The sequence below is a fragment of the Lolium perenne genome, chromosome 4 (assembly GCF_019359855.2).
Source record: "Lolium perenne isolate Kyuss_39 chromosome 4, Kyuss_2.0, whole genome shotgun sequence".
In the NCBI taxonomy this organism is placed as follows: Eukaryota; Viridiplantae; Streptophyta; class Magnoliopsida; order Poales; family Poaceae; genus Lolium; species Lolium perenne.
The window spans coordinates 328535220-328552476 of record NC_067247.2 but is presented as its reverse complement, the minus strand read 5'-3'; the positions used below and the strand labels follow the sequence as shown (position 1 = coordinate 328552476).

General features: G+C 43.4%; 1 protein-coding gene across 1 annotated transcript; it reads left to right on the top strand.

Annotated features, from left to right (window-relative positions):
* The first annotated feature begins 689 nt into the window (after positions 1 to 689).
* On the top strand, positions 690 to 12665 carry LOC127296405 (brefeldin A-inhibited guanine nucleotide-exchange protein 2). Its single transcript, XM_051326468.2, has 11 exons — positions 690 to 2113; positions 6192 to 6509; positions 6618 to 6963; positions 7125 to 7547; positions 7628 to 7914; positions 8069 to 8342; positions 8877 to 9355; positions 9464 to 9785; positions 9894 to 10257; positions 10360 to 11045; positions 11815 to 12665. Exons 1-11 carry the CDS (start codon positions 849 to 851, stop codon positions 12421 to 12423), a joined length of 5373 nt encoding a protein of 1790 aa, XP_051182428.1. The 5' UTR covers positions 690 to 848; the 3' UTR covers positions 12424 to 12665.
* The last annotated feature ends 4592 nt before the right edge of the window (positions 12666 to 17257 follow it).

Here is a 17257-nt window from a genome sequence, read left to right as displayed (position 1 = left end):
TTTTCATAAAATTTGAACAGTTTTCTGAAATTAAAACAGTTTTTAAATTTGAACAGTTTTTGGATTTGAATATTTTTAAAAATTCGAAATTTGAACAATTTTTTAACTCGAATAATTTTCAAAATTGAACGTTTTTTGAATATGAACAAATTTCGAATTTGAACAATTTTTCGATTTGAACGATTTTCATATTTAAACAATTTTCAAATTTGAACGGTTTTCGAATTTGAACGGTTTTCAAATTTAAACAGTTTTCAAATTTGAACATTTTTTAATTTAAACATTTTCTCAATTTGAACAATTTTTAAAAATCAAAATTTTCGAATCTAAAAAAAATATAAACAAAATCGAAAACAGAAAAAAGAAAAGAAAACAGAAAAAAGAAAAAACGAGACCGAACAGCTACAAATGGGCCTGGCCCATACCCGACCAGGGTGAGCGCTGGCCGGTAGCCACCGACCTGGTCGGTGTATAGGTTTTGCCCTACAACCTGCCCCCCGCTAAGTCATCATCGTTCAGCTCACTCCCATCACTTCGCCCCCCTCGATCTCCCGCTTAGTCTCTGTAAACACGATGGTTGCCAGTAATCACCCACTGACACTCCGGCCCCACTTGCGTCCATTCCCACCAGTCATAGACAGCTAATCGATCCGGCGGTGCTTCCCCACGCAAATCAACGCACGCGAGTAGCTAGGCGACCATCTCTCTCTCTTCGCCCCACTCGGCTCGCCCGCCGATCTGAACCACCTCAAACCCCCAACCCAAGGGAAGCACCACCGCGTCACTCCCCCGCCCCGCGCAGATCCAGATCCACCCGGCGCGGCACAGCCGCGATCCTCCCACCAATAATGGCCACCGCGGCGGCGCCGCCGCCGCTCTCCTCGCCGGAGTCCGACCCGCGCCTCGTCGAGGCCTTCATCCCCTTCCTCGACAAGCTCGTCAAGAACGCCTCCTGGCGCAACAAGGCGCACTCCAAGCTCTCCCACACCGCCAAGTCCATCCTCGACCGCCTCCAACGCCCGCCGCCCCCCACTCCCACAACCCCCACCACGCCCACCTCCCCCTCCACGCCCACCTCCTCCTCCTGGCAGCCGGGCCCGCTCCGCAGCCTCTCGCTCGAGGACTCGGAGCTGCTCCTCTCCCCCATCGCCGCCGCGCTCGCCTCCGGCAGCGCCAAGCTCGCCGAAGCCGCGCTCGAACTTCTCCACCGCCTCATCGCGCACTCCTACATCCACGGCGAGGCCGACCCCTCCGCCGACCCATCCGCCCAACTCCTCGCCACGCTCCTCGAGGCCGCCTGCAACGCGCTCCACCTCGACGACGACCACATCGAGCTGCTCCTCCTCAAGACGCTCCTCTCCGCCGTCACCTCCACCTCCGTCCGCCTCCACGGCGACTGCCTGCTCCGCGCCGTGCGCGCCTGCTACGACATGTACCTCTCCAGCCGCAGCGCCGTCAACCAGGCCACCGCCAAGGCCTCCCTCGTGCAGATGCTCGTCATCGTCTTCCGCCGCATGGAGGCCGACTCCTCCACCATCCCCGTGCAGCCCATCGTCGTCGCCGAGGTCATCGAGCTGCCCGAAACCGCTGCAGGCGGATCGCCTACCGCCGACCCCAACTTCGTGCAGGGGTTCATCTCCAAGATCATCGGGGACATTGACGGCGCCCTCACACCTCTATCACGCACAGCTTCATCCGCAGCCGCGGGGGCAGGCACCGCTGCCGTGCCCCACGACGGTGCCTTTGAGACCACGGCAGCCGCTGAGGAAGGGACCAATCCTGCTGATTTGCTTGATTCCACGGACAAGGACATGCTGGACGCCAAGTACTGGGAGATCAGCATGTACAAGACGGCCCTCGAGGGACGCAAGGACGAGCTTGGCGTGGAAGGGGCGGTGGTGGCCACATTGGACGATGATGCTGATGTCAGGATTGGGAATAAGCTGCGGAGGGATGCTTTCTTGGTTTTCCGGGCATTGTGTAAGCTCTCCATGAAGACACCACCCAAGGATGCGCCAGCGGATCCACTAGTCATGCGGGGGAAGATCCTTGCTCTTGAACTTCTCAAGATCTTGCTTGAAAATGCTGGGGCTGTCTTCCGTACTAGCGACAGGTACAAATATCCCTTGCCCCAAACCCCGCCTACTGTTCTGTCCCAGATTATCTCTATAACCTGATAACAGCATTGAGCAAAATTTGAATACCCAGTTTATTCCATGAAACATGGTCTAGTTACAGCTTAAGGAAGAGACCAACTGTTCTTGTAAAGATTAGGCAGTGATTTGCTAAGTGCAGTACAGTTGGATTAATCTCTAATAATGTTGCTCGATGGATAACAAATCTAATAAAAAACAGTATTCAAATTCTCATTGTGATTTACAAAACTTAGAATTGTGTAGTTTATGCTTGCTCTGATATTGAAACAAGAATTCACTGTACTTGACCAATCTCACATAACAAATGTTCAGTGAGGTTGATAGCATTTCCTGGCAACAATATCATCCTTGGCCCTGATACAGATGTTAGCTTACACTAGGAAGGTGTATCATAGTGTTGTTAATAAATTTATTGCAAATATAAATTGTCCCAAACATTGATAGTGTAAAGTGATTTCTTGGAGGTGTTGGCACTTTATCTTTGAATTGCTGAAAACACCGGGGGATGGTTTTGCTATACATGAATAGTTGTTGTAAAAGTGCATTTTACATAACGCTAAGGTTCCGTGGCGAACAATTTTATGTGGTTGAATTGGAAGCGATCTTTGGTTGCTTCGACTTTGAACCTTCCAGATTGTGAGGCATTACTGTGGTTGCTTTTTCACATAGCTCTCAAACTTTCCAGTCTTAATTTCGGTGTATGACTTCTGAATGCCCTTCTCTTGTACAGTATTTCCTTGTTTTACGCTCCTTTGCCACCATTATTCTTAGTGCCTTATCGGAGTATTCCTTACAGTTCTTTAGAATGTGACGTCTAGAAAACAGTTGGATACCAAGATGAGGTTAATTAGGGAGTGTCTAATACTCTGTCCTTATTAAATAAGAAGCCTGGAGTTCTGTGGTATCACAAATCGGTAACGCTATCTGTTCTGTTTGCTTGGAGCTCCTCTCTCTAATTAGCTGGTACATGGCTTGAATCCTGTTACCTGCAGTTTTTAAACATTTATCTGTGAAGGGCACTGTGACAAGAATTCACCCTTCAGATGCATATTTCTGGCACCTCACTTTATTTACCCCTTTCTTTTTGCTGCCTGGACTTTTTACCTGCATGTGTTTGGTGCTTTGCATTACGTTGTCTTCAGCTTGTTTCGTGCTCTTGTTTTCTTGATGACCCATTATTCATATCACTGATGGATGTAGTACTAATTTGGCATTTCAACTAGTGCTATATACACTTGTAGTCCCACAACTTGTACGAGATGTGTAAATTAGTCCTACTTCTTGTAAAATGGGGTATTCTAGTCCCAAAACTTGTCCCGCTGTGCATAAAAGGCCCAAAGTGATGCAAAAACGGACACGTGGTGATTGCTTCTTTGCAGAAATACCCTTAAATATTTTTTATAGCAGATGTGACCTTATGGGTACTACGAGGTGAAGAAAAAATAACAAAATTGTAGTCAGTGCCCGAGGGTCGAACACACGACCTCACCTCTGGGTCGCAAAACTCTCGTCGCGTGACTACCACAAGTATTACGTCCAATAGCGGGTTATATTTTAAGTATAGACCTTTTCTTATGATACAATAATTCCCGGCTTGGTTTCATTCGCCGTCCATGTTACTGTGTGGTGTTAACGTAGAGTGTGAATTTTGAGGCTACTGTTAATATTCCACTTTGACACCACCTCCATATTTCTCATGTCAATGGTGCTCTTCCTAGCCGTTACTTGTCCGTCGATCAGTCTTCTCCGCCGCATGTCCAGTGGCGGCACATGGAGAACGTCGTTGTCCTCGACATCTATAGTCTGCTTGACGTGGTCATCGTCGCTAGGTGCCTTTTTCCTTGTACCAGTAGATTGGATGGCTGCTGAACAGGCTGGCGAAGTTGGTGAAAAGTGTCTTGCCTCGGTGGCGCCAATGTCGTGTTGGGGAGCTTGTTCATGTCGTGGATGCCGCCAATTGTGCTGCACATTGAGGGTGCTACGGCGAGCTTGCTGCACTACCTGCCCGACCGCAAAAACTGCACTACCGATGTCATGACACGCGCTCCCGGTGACCTACTCGCACTCATTGTACCAGTTCAGTTTCAAATGGTGGTGGTGACAAATGGTGGCAGCGACAAGGCGAACACGTTAGTGGTCATGCCGAGAATTACTCGGATGCGATGCTGAGCCACACAAGCATGTTAAGAACATGTGTCATGGTGTCACTGTTGGACTTTGTCCACAAATTAATCACATCAAAACCATCAACACACACAGTATTTAAAAATCTTGGACTTTTGTTTCAAAAAATCGTCACATTTATTTTATAAATACATACACATGTCTTGAATACTCGTGTGAAGTTTTTATATAGCTCAAAATACAACATATTTTTCTCACAAATTTCCTGCCGTACCTTCGAAATGTTTATATGTACGTGGATATTTAATTTCAATTTTTTTGGAATCCAAAATATATAATTTATAAAAACCACTGGTGTTCATGTGTCAAACACACTTTTCGAACTTAAGCTAGCTAACTTAACCGACCAGAACTAGTACGTAGCACTACACGGACTAAATTTCTAGTCCTATTCAAACTGAGCTAGCAGCGTTGGACTTGGACACGGAGACGACAAGCTAATATATGAAATCCATAATAATATATAAGTAGAACAAGGGGATGCTTTACGTCAACAGTACTTCTATGGCGCAGTGGGTAGACGGGCTTTTGAGATGTGTAATTTCCAGGTCCGAACGCCACTGGCATTCAGAAATTTTATTATTTATGTTCCTCATCTGAGATGTGGGACCTGCATGGTAAGGCAGTTCTCAGGCCACATCTTCTGCTACAAAAAAATGTTAGGGGCATTTCTGCAAGAAGACATCGCCAGTCCGTTTCTAGGATGAGTTGGACCAGTTTTGCACGGCAAGACAAGTTGTAGGACTAGAATACCCCAATTTACAAGAAGTGGGACTAATTTACACATTTAATACAAGTTGTGGGACTAGGAATGTATATAGCTCTAAAAAGTCCGTATGTACACTCACGTGAGCTAGTATCAATAGTCCAGTTTTGAGAACAGAGATGAACAGCTAATGCCATAATTGCACGCATGTCGTTGGACCGATACCAGGGAAACACAAGCCAAATACTCACTTGCATCCTCTTCTGGGACTAACTAGGTTACACCAGACCATAAAGGGTACTTGCTAGGCAGCAAATCCTACAGTCATTTGCTTGCAATAGCCGCATTGACTCCTTGACAAGGTGGAGCTGTACTAGCAAGAGTAGCTAGCTAGTGCCATTGGAAAACTGTCAGGTTAAGAATTATGTACATTGGCAATTATTGTTTTAATGTGTCTCCTTTTTCTTCAAGACAAGACAATACACAACTCCAGTTATTAAATAACTATAAACAGTAAGATAGGTGCAGGTTTTGGGTTAAAGCCTTTCTTCCCAACTGAGTTACAAAAGTCATGGTGATTGCTTCTGTTACGATTGTTGGTATTTCTGGTTAAACTGGAGTTCAGGAACCTGTAAGCAAACCAGTTGGATGGTTCATTTTCCTTGAGGTCGTACCAACCATCTAATTTGACACAAACTGTTCAGATTGTGATGGGATTGCTCAGCACCCACTTAAACATGTTTTTCAAAAAAATCATGATCAGAAGGTTGTGGATACGAGTCCGCAACACTCGTTAAGGGCAACATGTGTGTGGGTGAGCAACACCCTCAATACAGTAGTGTAATTAGTCATGTAAATTTGTTGTATGAGCTTTTTAGTCTGGAGCAAGGCATGTGTTCCTCCTAGTGAAGTAGCAATATTGGGCATGTGGATTACCAAGGCTAACATACCAAGGTATGTTACTGTTTAGTTTTCCAGGTAGAGCAGCAGTCCTCGAAATATGCTATGATGTTGCAGCTAATACAACTGTATTTTGATACTGATCGTGCTAGACACATTTTCTTATCAAATGGTACAATCTGCTTGATGTTTTTATATGAATACATACCTCTTTTTGGCCTAACTATTTTATTTAACTTGGCCAGGTTTCTAGGTGCTATCAAGCAGTATTTATGCCTGTCACTTCTGAAGAACTGTGCCTCATCACATATGATTGTTTTTCAGTTATCTTGTTCAATTTTTATTAGCTTGGTTTCAAGATTTAGACCAGGATTGAAGGCAGAGATTGGAGTATTTTTTCCCATGATCATTCTGAGAGTTTTGGAAAATATTGCACAACCAAATTTTCAAGCAAAGATGATAGTTCTTCGTTTTCTGGAGAAGCTCTGCGCTGATTCTCAAATCTTGGTTGACATTTTCATTAATTACGACTGCGATGTCCACTCATCGAATATATTTGAGAGGTACCGCATCACTCGTTCATTACTATAGTTGAGTATTAGCGAGGTTTTATTCTTCTAAATGTGATCCAGAAACCCTTAACTGTTGTGTTACATTTTCTTTGACACCAGGATGGTCAATGGTCTGCTGAAAACAGCTCAAGGGCCTCCTGCGGGTACCCCTACCACATTGGTACCACCCCAGGATACCACAATGAAGAGTGAAGCAATGAAATGCTTAGTTTCTATCTTGAGATCCATGGGAGATTGGATGAATAAGCAGCTACGTATTCCAGATGCCGACTCTCCTAAAGTTGAATCAGAGCAAAACGATAATGATGGTGGAAATGAGTTTCCCCAGACAGAGAACAATGGAGATGCTTCTAGTGAAGCATCTGATTCACACTCAGAATTATCGAATGGGGTTTCAGAGGCTGCATCTCTGGAGCAGCGCCGAGCTTACAAAATGGAACTTCAGGTGGATCTCATTCCACAGTCAGTTACTTTTATGCATTTTTCGATGAGAACGTGGCAATGTGGTGGCACATGTTCTTTCTTAATTTACTCAGCACAAATCCACTATATCTTGGTTGATTTATTTCCCTTTTCTTATGTGGTCAATTGATTGATGAATAACAGGAGGGTATCTCGCTGTTTAACCGGAAGCCTAGAAAGGGAATTGAATTCCTCATAAATGCCAACAAGGTTGGGGAATCAGCTGAGGAAATAGCTGCTTTCCTAAAAAGTGCGTCTGGCTTGAACAAGACTATGATTGGTGACTATTTAGGGGAAAGGGAAGATTTATCCCTCAAAGTCATGCATGCATATGTGGATTCTTTTAATTTTCAAAATATGGATTTTGATGAAGCAATTAGAGCCTTTCTTCAAGGCTTTAGGTTGCCTGGAGAAGCTCAAAAGATTGATAGGGTTATGGAAAAATTTGCAGAGCGTTACTGCAAATGCAACCCAAAGGCCTTTTCCAGTGCAGATACAGCTTATGTGCTTGCTTATTCGGTCATAATGCTTAACACTGATGCACATAACCCAATGGTCAAAAATAAGGTATATTTCCTGTGATGTTTGAGCATACACTTTACCCATTTTATAATATTATTACTGTAATAACGTAATAACTGATGCAGATGTCACCTGAAGATTTCATAAGAAACAATCGTGGTATTGATGATGGAAAAGACCTGCCAGAAGAATTTATGAGATCCTTGTATGGAAGGATTTGGAAAAAAGAAATTAAGATGAAAGAAGATGAATTTGTTCCTCAACAGCAACAATCAACAAGCTCTAACAAAATCCTTGGGTTGGATAACATTCTTAACATTGTCATACGCAAACGAGGTTCAGCTATGGAGACAAGTGATGATCTCATTAAGCATATGCAGGAGCAATTCAAAGAAAAGGCTCGTATGTCTGAGTAAGTAATGCTGGATACTTGGATGAATAATTATAAACTAAGTTGTTCTGTTTACTTGATCTTTTTTTTGCCCATTTGTTTATGCATTTGTATTATTTTTGTCCATTTGTTTCACTGGAAATAATATTTTTTGTTTTTTGAATGAATGATTTAGGTCAGTATTTTATCCAGCTACAGATGTAGTAATTCTGAAGTTCATGGTTGAGGTTTGCTGGGCCCCTATGCTTGCTGCCTTCAGCGTCCCACTTGACCAGAGTGATGATGAGATTGTCATATCCCAGTGCCTCGAGGGATTTCGCTGTGCAATACATGTCACTGCAGCTATGTCGATGAAAACTCAAAGGGATGCTTTCATTACTTCGCTTGCCAAGTTTACATCACTTCACTCTGCTGCGGATATCAAGCAGAAAAATATTGAAGCCATTAAGGTTTGTTCTACATATTTGGTGTGAATATCAAATCTGCAGTGCTCTGCTGGTACAACCAGCAGAGAAGTTGCCTCTGTTATTAGTGATGATTGTCTAAAAGAAGAATAAAATCATTAAAGCAAACGCTGGTACTCAGAAGTTTGTTTCGTGTTGGTTTGCTTTAAGGGTAGATGTAGTTGATATGTGACTTAGCTGGTTCATGCTAGATGTTTGGAATGTACATTATACTAGCTGGATGTGATGTTCTGAGGAGAGTTTCTCAGTATCTCTATTAGAGCTGCTATATTTTTCTTCTTGCGCGTACTGAACATTTGTTATCTTTGCAATTGCCGACGTCATTTGGGTTGTCTGAGAAAATGTGAAAAACTTACCTTTATCCCCTTCTGGTCTGCCATTTAATGTTTCTGTTGCACAATTTTATCACAAACATATGTCATCGTGCTAAGTTTGCCATATCCTTCTTAGAGCATAATGAGAATAAAAACAGTTTTCAATTCTCATAATCTTTTGTTGCGGTGGTGGATTGCCTACTAGGCAATTCTGTTGATTGCAGATGAAGATGGAAATTACTTGCAAGAGGCATGGGAGCATATATTGACTTGTGTTTCTCGTTTTGAGAATCTACATCTTGTAGGAGAAGGTGCTCCTCCAGATGCCACTTTCTTTGCACTGCAACAGCCAGATCTTGATAAATCTAAACAGGCTAAATCCTCGATTATTCCTAGTTTGAAAAAGAAGGCTCCGAATGCTGGTGCTGCTTCTAAAAGAGGTACTTATGATAGTGCTGGTGTGGGTGGAAAAGCTTCCGGTGTTGATCAAATGAATAATGCGGTGACAAGCCTCTTGGAGCAAGTTGGGATGGCTGAAATGAATCGTGTATTCGCAAGAAGTCAAAATCTCAACAGTGAGGGCATAATTGATTTTGTCAAGGCCCTTTGTAAGGTTTCAATGGAGGAATTACGGTCCGCATCTGATCCACGAGTTTTTAGTCTGACCAAGATTGTCGAGATCACGTAAGGAATCCAAGACTTCATATACGTATTCACATTGCATTATGTTTGATTACACTATTGTTACACTATATAGTCACTGAGGTTTTACTGTTTCTTTTTCTCTTGTAGGCATTACAATATGAACCGCATCAGGCTTGTCTGGTCAAGCATATGGCATGTCTTGTCTGAATTTTTTGTTACCATTGGGTGCTCCGAAAATTTGTCAATTGCAATATTTGCTATGGACTCATTGCGGCAGCTGGCAATGAAGTTCCTGGAGAGAGAAGAACTGGCAAACTACAATTTCCAAAATGAATTTATGAAGCCTTTTGTTGTTGTAATGAGGAAGAGTAGAGCTGTTGAGATAAGAGAACTGATCATCAGGTGTGTGTCTCAAATGGTATTGGCCCGTGTTAGTCATGTGAAGTCAGGATGGAAGAGCATGTTTATGGTATGTTATTTTTACTTGCACTATATGTACCTTGATTTTAATACAAGGCTTTTTGAAGCAGCTTTATTCTTGTTCCGTAATACTGATTGTTGTGTGCATAATTTTCAGGTTTTTGCAACAGCATCATATGATGATCACAAAAATATTGTACTCTTGGCCTTCGAAATTATCGAGAAGATTTTACGAGATTACTTCCCGTACATTACTGAGACTGAGTCGTCGACTTTCACTGATTGTGTGAACTGTCTTATTGCATTTACCAATAGTAGGTTTAACAAGGATATAAGCCTAAATGCAATTGGTTTTCTTCGATTCTGTGCGGCAAAGCTAGCAGAAGGTGACATTGGATCCTCTTCAAGACTGAAGGAAAGTCCATCTTCAAACAGCAATGCATCCTCGCTTCATTTGACCAAGGATGGAAAACAGGAGGATAAGGATGATAATATACACTTCTGGTTTCCTTTATTAGCAGGTAGTTATGTTTCTCCTTGGCTCAAGGTGGCCTTTCTACTGCTTTCCATTGAATTATTTTTTCTAGTAATAATGTGTGGCACCAACTTTTCAAACCTTGCAGGACTGTCTGAACTTACCTTCGACCTTAGACCTGAAATTAGGAAAAGTTCCTTGCAGGTGTTATTTGATACATTAAGAAACCATGGCCATCTATTCTCTCTTCCTTTGTGGGAGAAGGTGTTTGATTCAGTACTTTTCCCAATATTTGACTATGTGCGGCATGCCATTGATCCATCTGGTGGTTCTTCACAAGGACAAAATGCAGAAAGTGATCCTGCAGAACTTGATCAAGATGCTTGGATGTACGAGACATGCACGTTGGCCCTTCAGCTAGTTGTAGACCTTTTTGTCAAGTTCTATGACACTGTTAATCCACTTCTGAAGAAGGTTCTTTCGCTCTTGACAAGTTTCATAAAGCGTCCCCATCAGAGTCTTGCTGGTATAGGCATTGCTGCATTTGTTCGCCTGATGAGCAGTGCTGGATCTGTCTTTGTGGATGAAAAATGGCTTGAGGTCGTGTTGTCTTTGAAAGAAGTTACCACAGAGACACTTCCTGACTTTTCTTATATCTCATCTGGAGCTTACCTTGAAAATGTATCAATAGAAAATGGCGACTCCTCAGATAACAGAGAAGACGAACCTCGACCGTCAGAGGATGGTACTGATGAAACCTCTAGATCAAGGAACTTATATTTTGCAATTGCTGATGCCAAGTGCCGAGCTGCTGTCCAACTCCTATTGATTCAGGTCTGTAATATTTCTTCTTACTTTTATTTTTGCATGTCTCTGGAAGCATATTGTTTTCATCATCCTTCCGTTTCCTGGATTCTTGAAATCTGGTGCCACCACCTACCACAACAACAACAACAACAACAACAACATCAAAGCCTTTTTCACAAGCAAGTTGGGGTAGGCTAGATATGAAACCCAACAGAAAAAAGAGACCAAAACATTCTATTGGGTTTCATATCCATAGGAATGGCTGTTTTTTTTTTACGTTGGCTCGCCAAGCCTATCACAACCCTCCTCCTTTACCAGGGGTTGGGACCGGCTATTCCTAAAAGGCATAGGCAAAGTTGGTGCCACCACCTACTAACCTTGGCAAATATGCATGTTAATAAGGGAGGTGAGAGCGTGGGAGGGACATGAGAAATGAAGAACTCTGTGCATGTTCTATATTCCACCACATATCTCTAGTTGCACTGTAGCCTGTAGGAACGAGACTCTAATGCGAATGACTTGATCATTCTTACCTTTTTTGACCGGAATATGCTAAATTTGTTGAAATTTAACTCTAGTTTACATAACAATATTGTTGTTAATTTCATACCTTTTGGGCCCACGGCCTGATCTAGTCATTTTTAAGTTACTAAAGCAAAATTCTAGGCTTCTTGACTCCTTCGTTAATTGTATTATGTGCATGCGTTCTGCTTTATCATGTTTCTCATGCAATAGGCTTGCAATTTCAGTGTGACCCCTGTTTTAATTACTTCTATGTATGTGTTCACTTATGTAGGCTGTGATGGAGATATATACCATGTACAGAGCTCAGTTGTCGTCACAGAATACAGTAATCCTCTTTGAGGCCTTGCATACTGTTGCCACTCATGCTCACAAAATAAACAGTGACAATGATCTGCGGACCAAGTTGCAGGAGTTGGGCTCTATGACCCAAATGCAGGACCCACCGTTGCTACGTCTTGAGAACGAGTCGTACCAGTTGTGCCTCACTATCCTCCAGAATATATTCTTGGACAGAGCTCCAGATGAAGGGGGCATAGAGGTGGAAAACCACCTCGTTAGCATTTGCAAGGAGGTCCTTGAGGTGTACTTGAGCACAGCAAGGCCTGCTCACCTTTCCGGTGGTATACAGCCACTTGGCCATTGGCTTATTCCGGTCGGTTCTTCAAAGCGGAGGGAGCTTGCAGCCAGGGCACCTCTTGTTGTCTCAACCTTGCAAGCTATCAGTGGTCTCGGTGACTCGTCTTTCGAGAAGAACCTCGGCCATTTCTTCCCCCTCCTAGCTGCTCTCATAAGCTGTGAGCATGGTTCAGGCGAAGTACAGGTGGCCTTGAGTGATATGTTTAACACTTGGGTTGGCCCACTCGTGCTTCAGTCCTGTTGATGCTGAGCACCCTGTGATATAGTATACCTCCACATGTAAGTTATTCTTTGTTTCAGTGTTATATCTTCTTATTACTCCCTTTTCCGCATTTTGTTGTGTTTTATCATTTTAGTTGTGGGAAGTGGTTTTGAGCCGAACGAATCATGTAGATCTTTTTTCCCTTCGATGCTCTTGGTTTTCTGCATTGGGAAGAGTGTATGTTACAAGATGATTAAATTATATGCCATAGTACAGTTCGCTAAGTTATGGGGCAGTTCTGCTTTGCATGTTGTAGATGTACCGGTTGAAGCAACAGGCAGCTCCAGTGTTGAACATTTTATCGGTTTCTGTTTATCATCAGATACAGTTCTCTGAGCTTCCCTTATGCAATACCAAGCAGTATTTCTTACCTTAAACGCATGCCATGTTGTAGCGAACTCGTTTAGCAAGTGAGTTCCTTGTTTTTAAATTCAAGAAAGACGGACTACCTTCGGAAGTATGACAAAAATCCACATTCCATATTGGTAGAAGCATTGTTGCATGAAAGTTCCGTTTTACATCTACATGGAAAAAAAAGCTTTGTTGTGAACTTGTGATTGAGGGTATGACGACAGTGTAAGATTGCATAATGTTGTCATCTACTTCGCTGTAATCATGACAATCGACCATTAATTTCCACCAATGGGACGCAAAATCGATTGACGAGTGCTGGCTACTAATGACCGGTTCCACCTCTCACAACCAAAAGGCTGTTGCATCCCTCTCCCTCGTTTCTTCGGAGCTTTGTAATGAAAGAAGTGCAGGTTTGGAATGAAAGAAATGCAAGTCTTCCACAACAATGTCGGTGCTTCTAGATAAGATTAAGAATGAGCTAAAACTATGGGAGTGATTTAATGCTGGAAGAGTAGTCTCGATTGTAATAGCTTGTACTACTTTTATTTCTCGTACTCTTAATTAATAGAATGAGGCAAAAAAAAATTGTACCCAAAAAACCGGCAGTCTGCTTCTTCCTTCGATGCCTTATTCCTTCCATTCCGCTACAGTCCAGGACGTGCCTGATCGCGTGTACACATTAATTGTCCGTCTGCTAGGGCTCACAAGATCAAATCATTTTCGTACTGTTTTGTTTAGTTCAGTGATGTACAGTATTAGCTACCTACTCCTGTTACAACCAATACGTCTGTCGCCAACTCTGTCTCATCCATCCAGCGATCAACCCATGTTCCTTCTCCACGTCAATGGTTCAGTTGGGAGATTAGCCATCTTCTTATGGAGACAACTTCTTCAATAAGTGTTCTTCGGCTCAAGTTCCTTCTTGACGTCAATGGTTGAGTTAGGAGGTTAAATTTCTCTAGATATGGCACTTCAGATCATATTGATTTTAGTTTTTTTTTTCATGGTTTGTCGTGAGGAGGATTTCCCTTACAATATTCTCCCTCGATGCCGGCCCTGCCATGCGGTTGTTTTTTCCGTAGAATATTGGTGTCAGCACTTGTTCTGAATGTTGGTTGATTACTTCAGTGGTTGGGTCGAGCACGTAGCCGGGAATGCGACTTCAAACTAAAATTATCGGTGAACCCTCGGTGTTTGTATACGTGTGATTCGGTATCTGTCTTTTCTAACAACCACCTTCAAAAAAGTAAGATTGTGTTACTAGCCGAAAGAGTTTGCAGAATTCAAAAAATTTCCTGTTTCTTTTAGATTTTATTTTGTAATCACTAAAGGCAAGCTCATGTATCTTTACCAAGGCTTATTTTGCTACAATAAATATGTCATGGTATCGATTGTAAAAAAAGTATTTTGGTAATTGGATATTGTGCATTTACACCTCTTATCTCTCTTTCTATTTTAGAGTATGATCGTCAAACTAATCTCTAGCCTTTTACTGCCTTTTATAATTAATTAATTTTTAGATTTATTTGATACATTCCAGCCTCATATTTTCATAGCCAACACTGCAATAGTTGAGCATGCTCCTTCCCTCACTCAGTTCCACACACGCGGTGACAACTCTTGATGCCCTATTTTGATATTAACTAATTTTCTTCAAATCCAGATTTAGTTTCCTAAATAATTTTATAATTAATTTCAGCATTTGTTACAGCTTTGAACATCGTTTTTTTTACCTCTTTTCAGTAACAGAAGCAAGATTTGGGATTTTGTTGCACCGTTGATGAGGAGGTCCGGGAAGAAGATGATCAATCAAAGATGAAAAGCAAGAATAATCGAAATGCAAATCAATCAATGATGATAGGCAAGAAAACATTCACTGTTTAGCCTTCTACATGTAAAAGTACAAACGGAAGGAAAAAGTTTATATTGCTATTTTTTCGAGAAATTTAGCAGCAGTGTCGCAGTGGATAATGAAACTAAGTGAGTTCATGTTTGGCTTGATATATATTGCGGAAAATGTGCACTACAGGTACATGATTACTAGTCCTTGGAAGAAGCACATGAATATAATTCCCATACTAATTCAAATGCTCCAAATACCATGAAAATTTTCTTTGAATCAATGATTTAGTACCGGTTTGATGCGGGGTGGCCTTCGGACACCTCCACACCAAGACCAACAAGTCCCCCAAGTGGACCAATGACGCGAGCTCGAGTTAAAGCTCTACATGATGAGGTGAACTCGCTCCTCACCACCCTTGATCTTAGCACCCCTTTGGATGGAATACTACCTCTTGCCGATGTGCTATGTGTCATTAGGTACAAGGCGCATCAAGACCCCGGAGAGGAGGACACGCCATGGTCAAGGGAAGGAGAGGAGCAGCGGGACATGGAGATGATCACGAACCTGGACACAACGTCGCTCGAAGCGCTCAAAGGAAGGGAAGAACGCTGGCCGGTCCAGGACCCGGTCAGACCGGCCCCACAACCGGGCCATCCGGTCCCAGGCCCGGTCAACCGGGCGCCCAACCGGATTCCCTGCATCGTACCGGAAGGCAACCGGAAACTTCGCAAGAATCCGGTTGGCGCCCGGTCGACCGGACCCAGGACCGGACCACCCGGTCACAGGCCCGGTCTGACCGGATTCCAAACCGGATTTGACGGGAATGACTCACCAAACTGCCTAAGTTATCCATTCGCGTACCTTTTCGCCTTGCTGGCCATGTATACCTATATAAGTAGCTTGGACCCCTCCTTTACCCCTCAGACTTGCAATAGGCTTAAACACAACTTTGAGCTTAGTCTCCCTAGGGTTATCATCCCTTTGTAATCAAGGCATCCTGGTTGTTGATTTGAATATTGCTGAGTGAGATTCTAGTACAAGCTACTCTCTCTCCCTCATCAATCTCTTCTTCTCCAACCCCAATCTCTCACCGGGAATTCTGCCGCGTGCCTCTTCCGGGTGATTCTATTGGCGTGGTCCATCGAGCCACAGGGGTAAGCATCGGGTGTATCGGGTTGGTGTGCGTGCGTGAGTACCGGAGTTCTTCGTGTTCTTCGTGTTCCTCGCGTTCTCCCACCTCCTCCCTTGGTTTTCGGGGTCAAATCGCGAGATCGGGCCACTCCCGGGATCTTAGATCTCATCATATGGTATCAGCAGCTCTTGGTTACCACGATTTTGACCCTCCACCCACCCGATTTCGTTTCTAGAAAATTTTCCACAAAATCCCCAAAAATAGCCCCAAAGTGCCTCTTGACCGATCTGTGATTTGGTTGCGTTTTGAGTGGTTTTGGTCCGTGGATTCGGTGTTGTTGTGCTTGATCTACTATTTCCCCAACTTTTAGCCTCCAATTCCATCGTTTCCCGTCGATTTGCTCTTTTGGTTTTGGTTTGGGGAAGAACAGGAGAGAGAAACGCGAAACCCGGTTGAGAAACCCGGTCAACCGGACCCCAGACCGGACCAGCCGGCCCAGCACCCGGTCAACCGGGCGGCAGCCGGATCATCCGGTCCACAATCCGGTCCAACCGGATCCAGACAGGGCGCAGCTCCGCGCCCTTCTCCGAGCTCGATTTCGGCTACCACCACCACTACCACCACCACCATCATCGCAGGTATAACTTGCAGTTTTCCCTTGTAACCCTCTTCCTTTTGCGATCTATCCCATCGAGCATTGCTTGTTTAGTGTTGCGAGACATTGCACGTGGCCCCGATTGTGAGGTGTGTGTGTCGTGTGGAGTAAAACATTCAAGCAAACACTCGTGTGGCAAGATAGCAAAAGCGAGGCTAACGCTAACATAGCGCGTGAAAAAGCCCCAAAAACACAAAAAGAGTGCAAGCCGCACCATACATCCATACATACAAAAGTGTGAAAGTGCCACCATAGATACAAAAGAGTGCAAGTGCCACCGTGTACAAAAGAGTCATAAGCTTTTAAGCAAACGAGAGAAGAGAAGAGAGGCCGCGTGTGAATCTTGTTGTCTCTTCATTTGCAACCAAAGCTTTGGCTCTCCTTGTGTTAGTGTGACACCGAGCACCTTTACATACACTTTTCCGCTCACTTTTGGTTGCACTAACCCGTTTATCCCGTGTGTGTGTTCCACAACTTTTCCGTGTTTATAGTGATCTTCACATTGACATTTGAATTTTTGGACCTCACCCACTTTTAACAACATACTCGATCTTGGATTTGTCTTTTGGCTTTCCACAACACTCACCTAACACCATATTTGCTAGCTTTTGCGTGTGGTTTTGCGTGTGTCCCCGATACACTTGATCTTGCTTTTGGCTTGGTTGATTGCCTCAATACTATCTTACCTTGGTAAGAGTGCGAGGTAGTCTCCTTCCACTAACATACACAACATAGTTCTTGTCTTGCCATCATGGATAGGAACGGAGATGACTCAAGGGATGGAGAAGTCCTCCGCAACACCGAGAGGTTGGCTACTCAACACAACCTATGG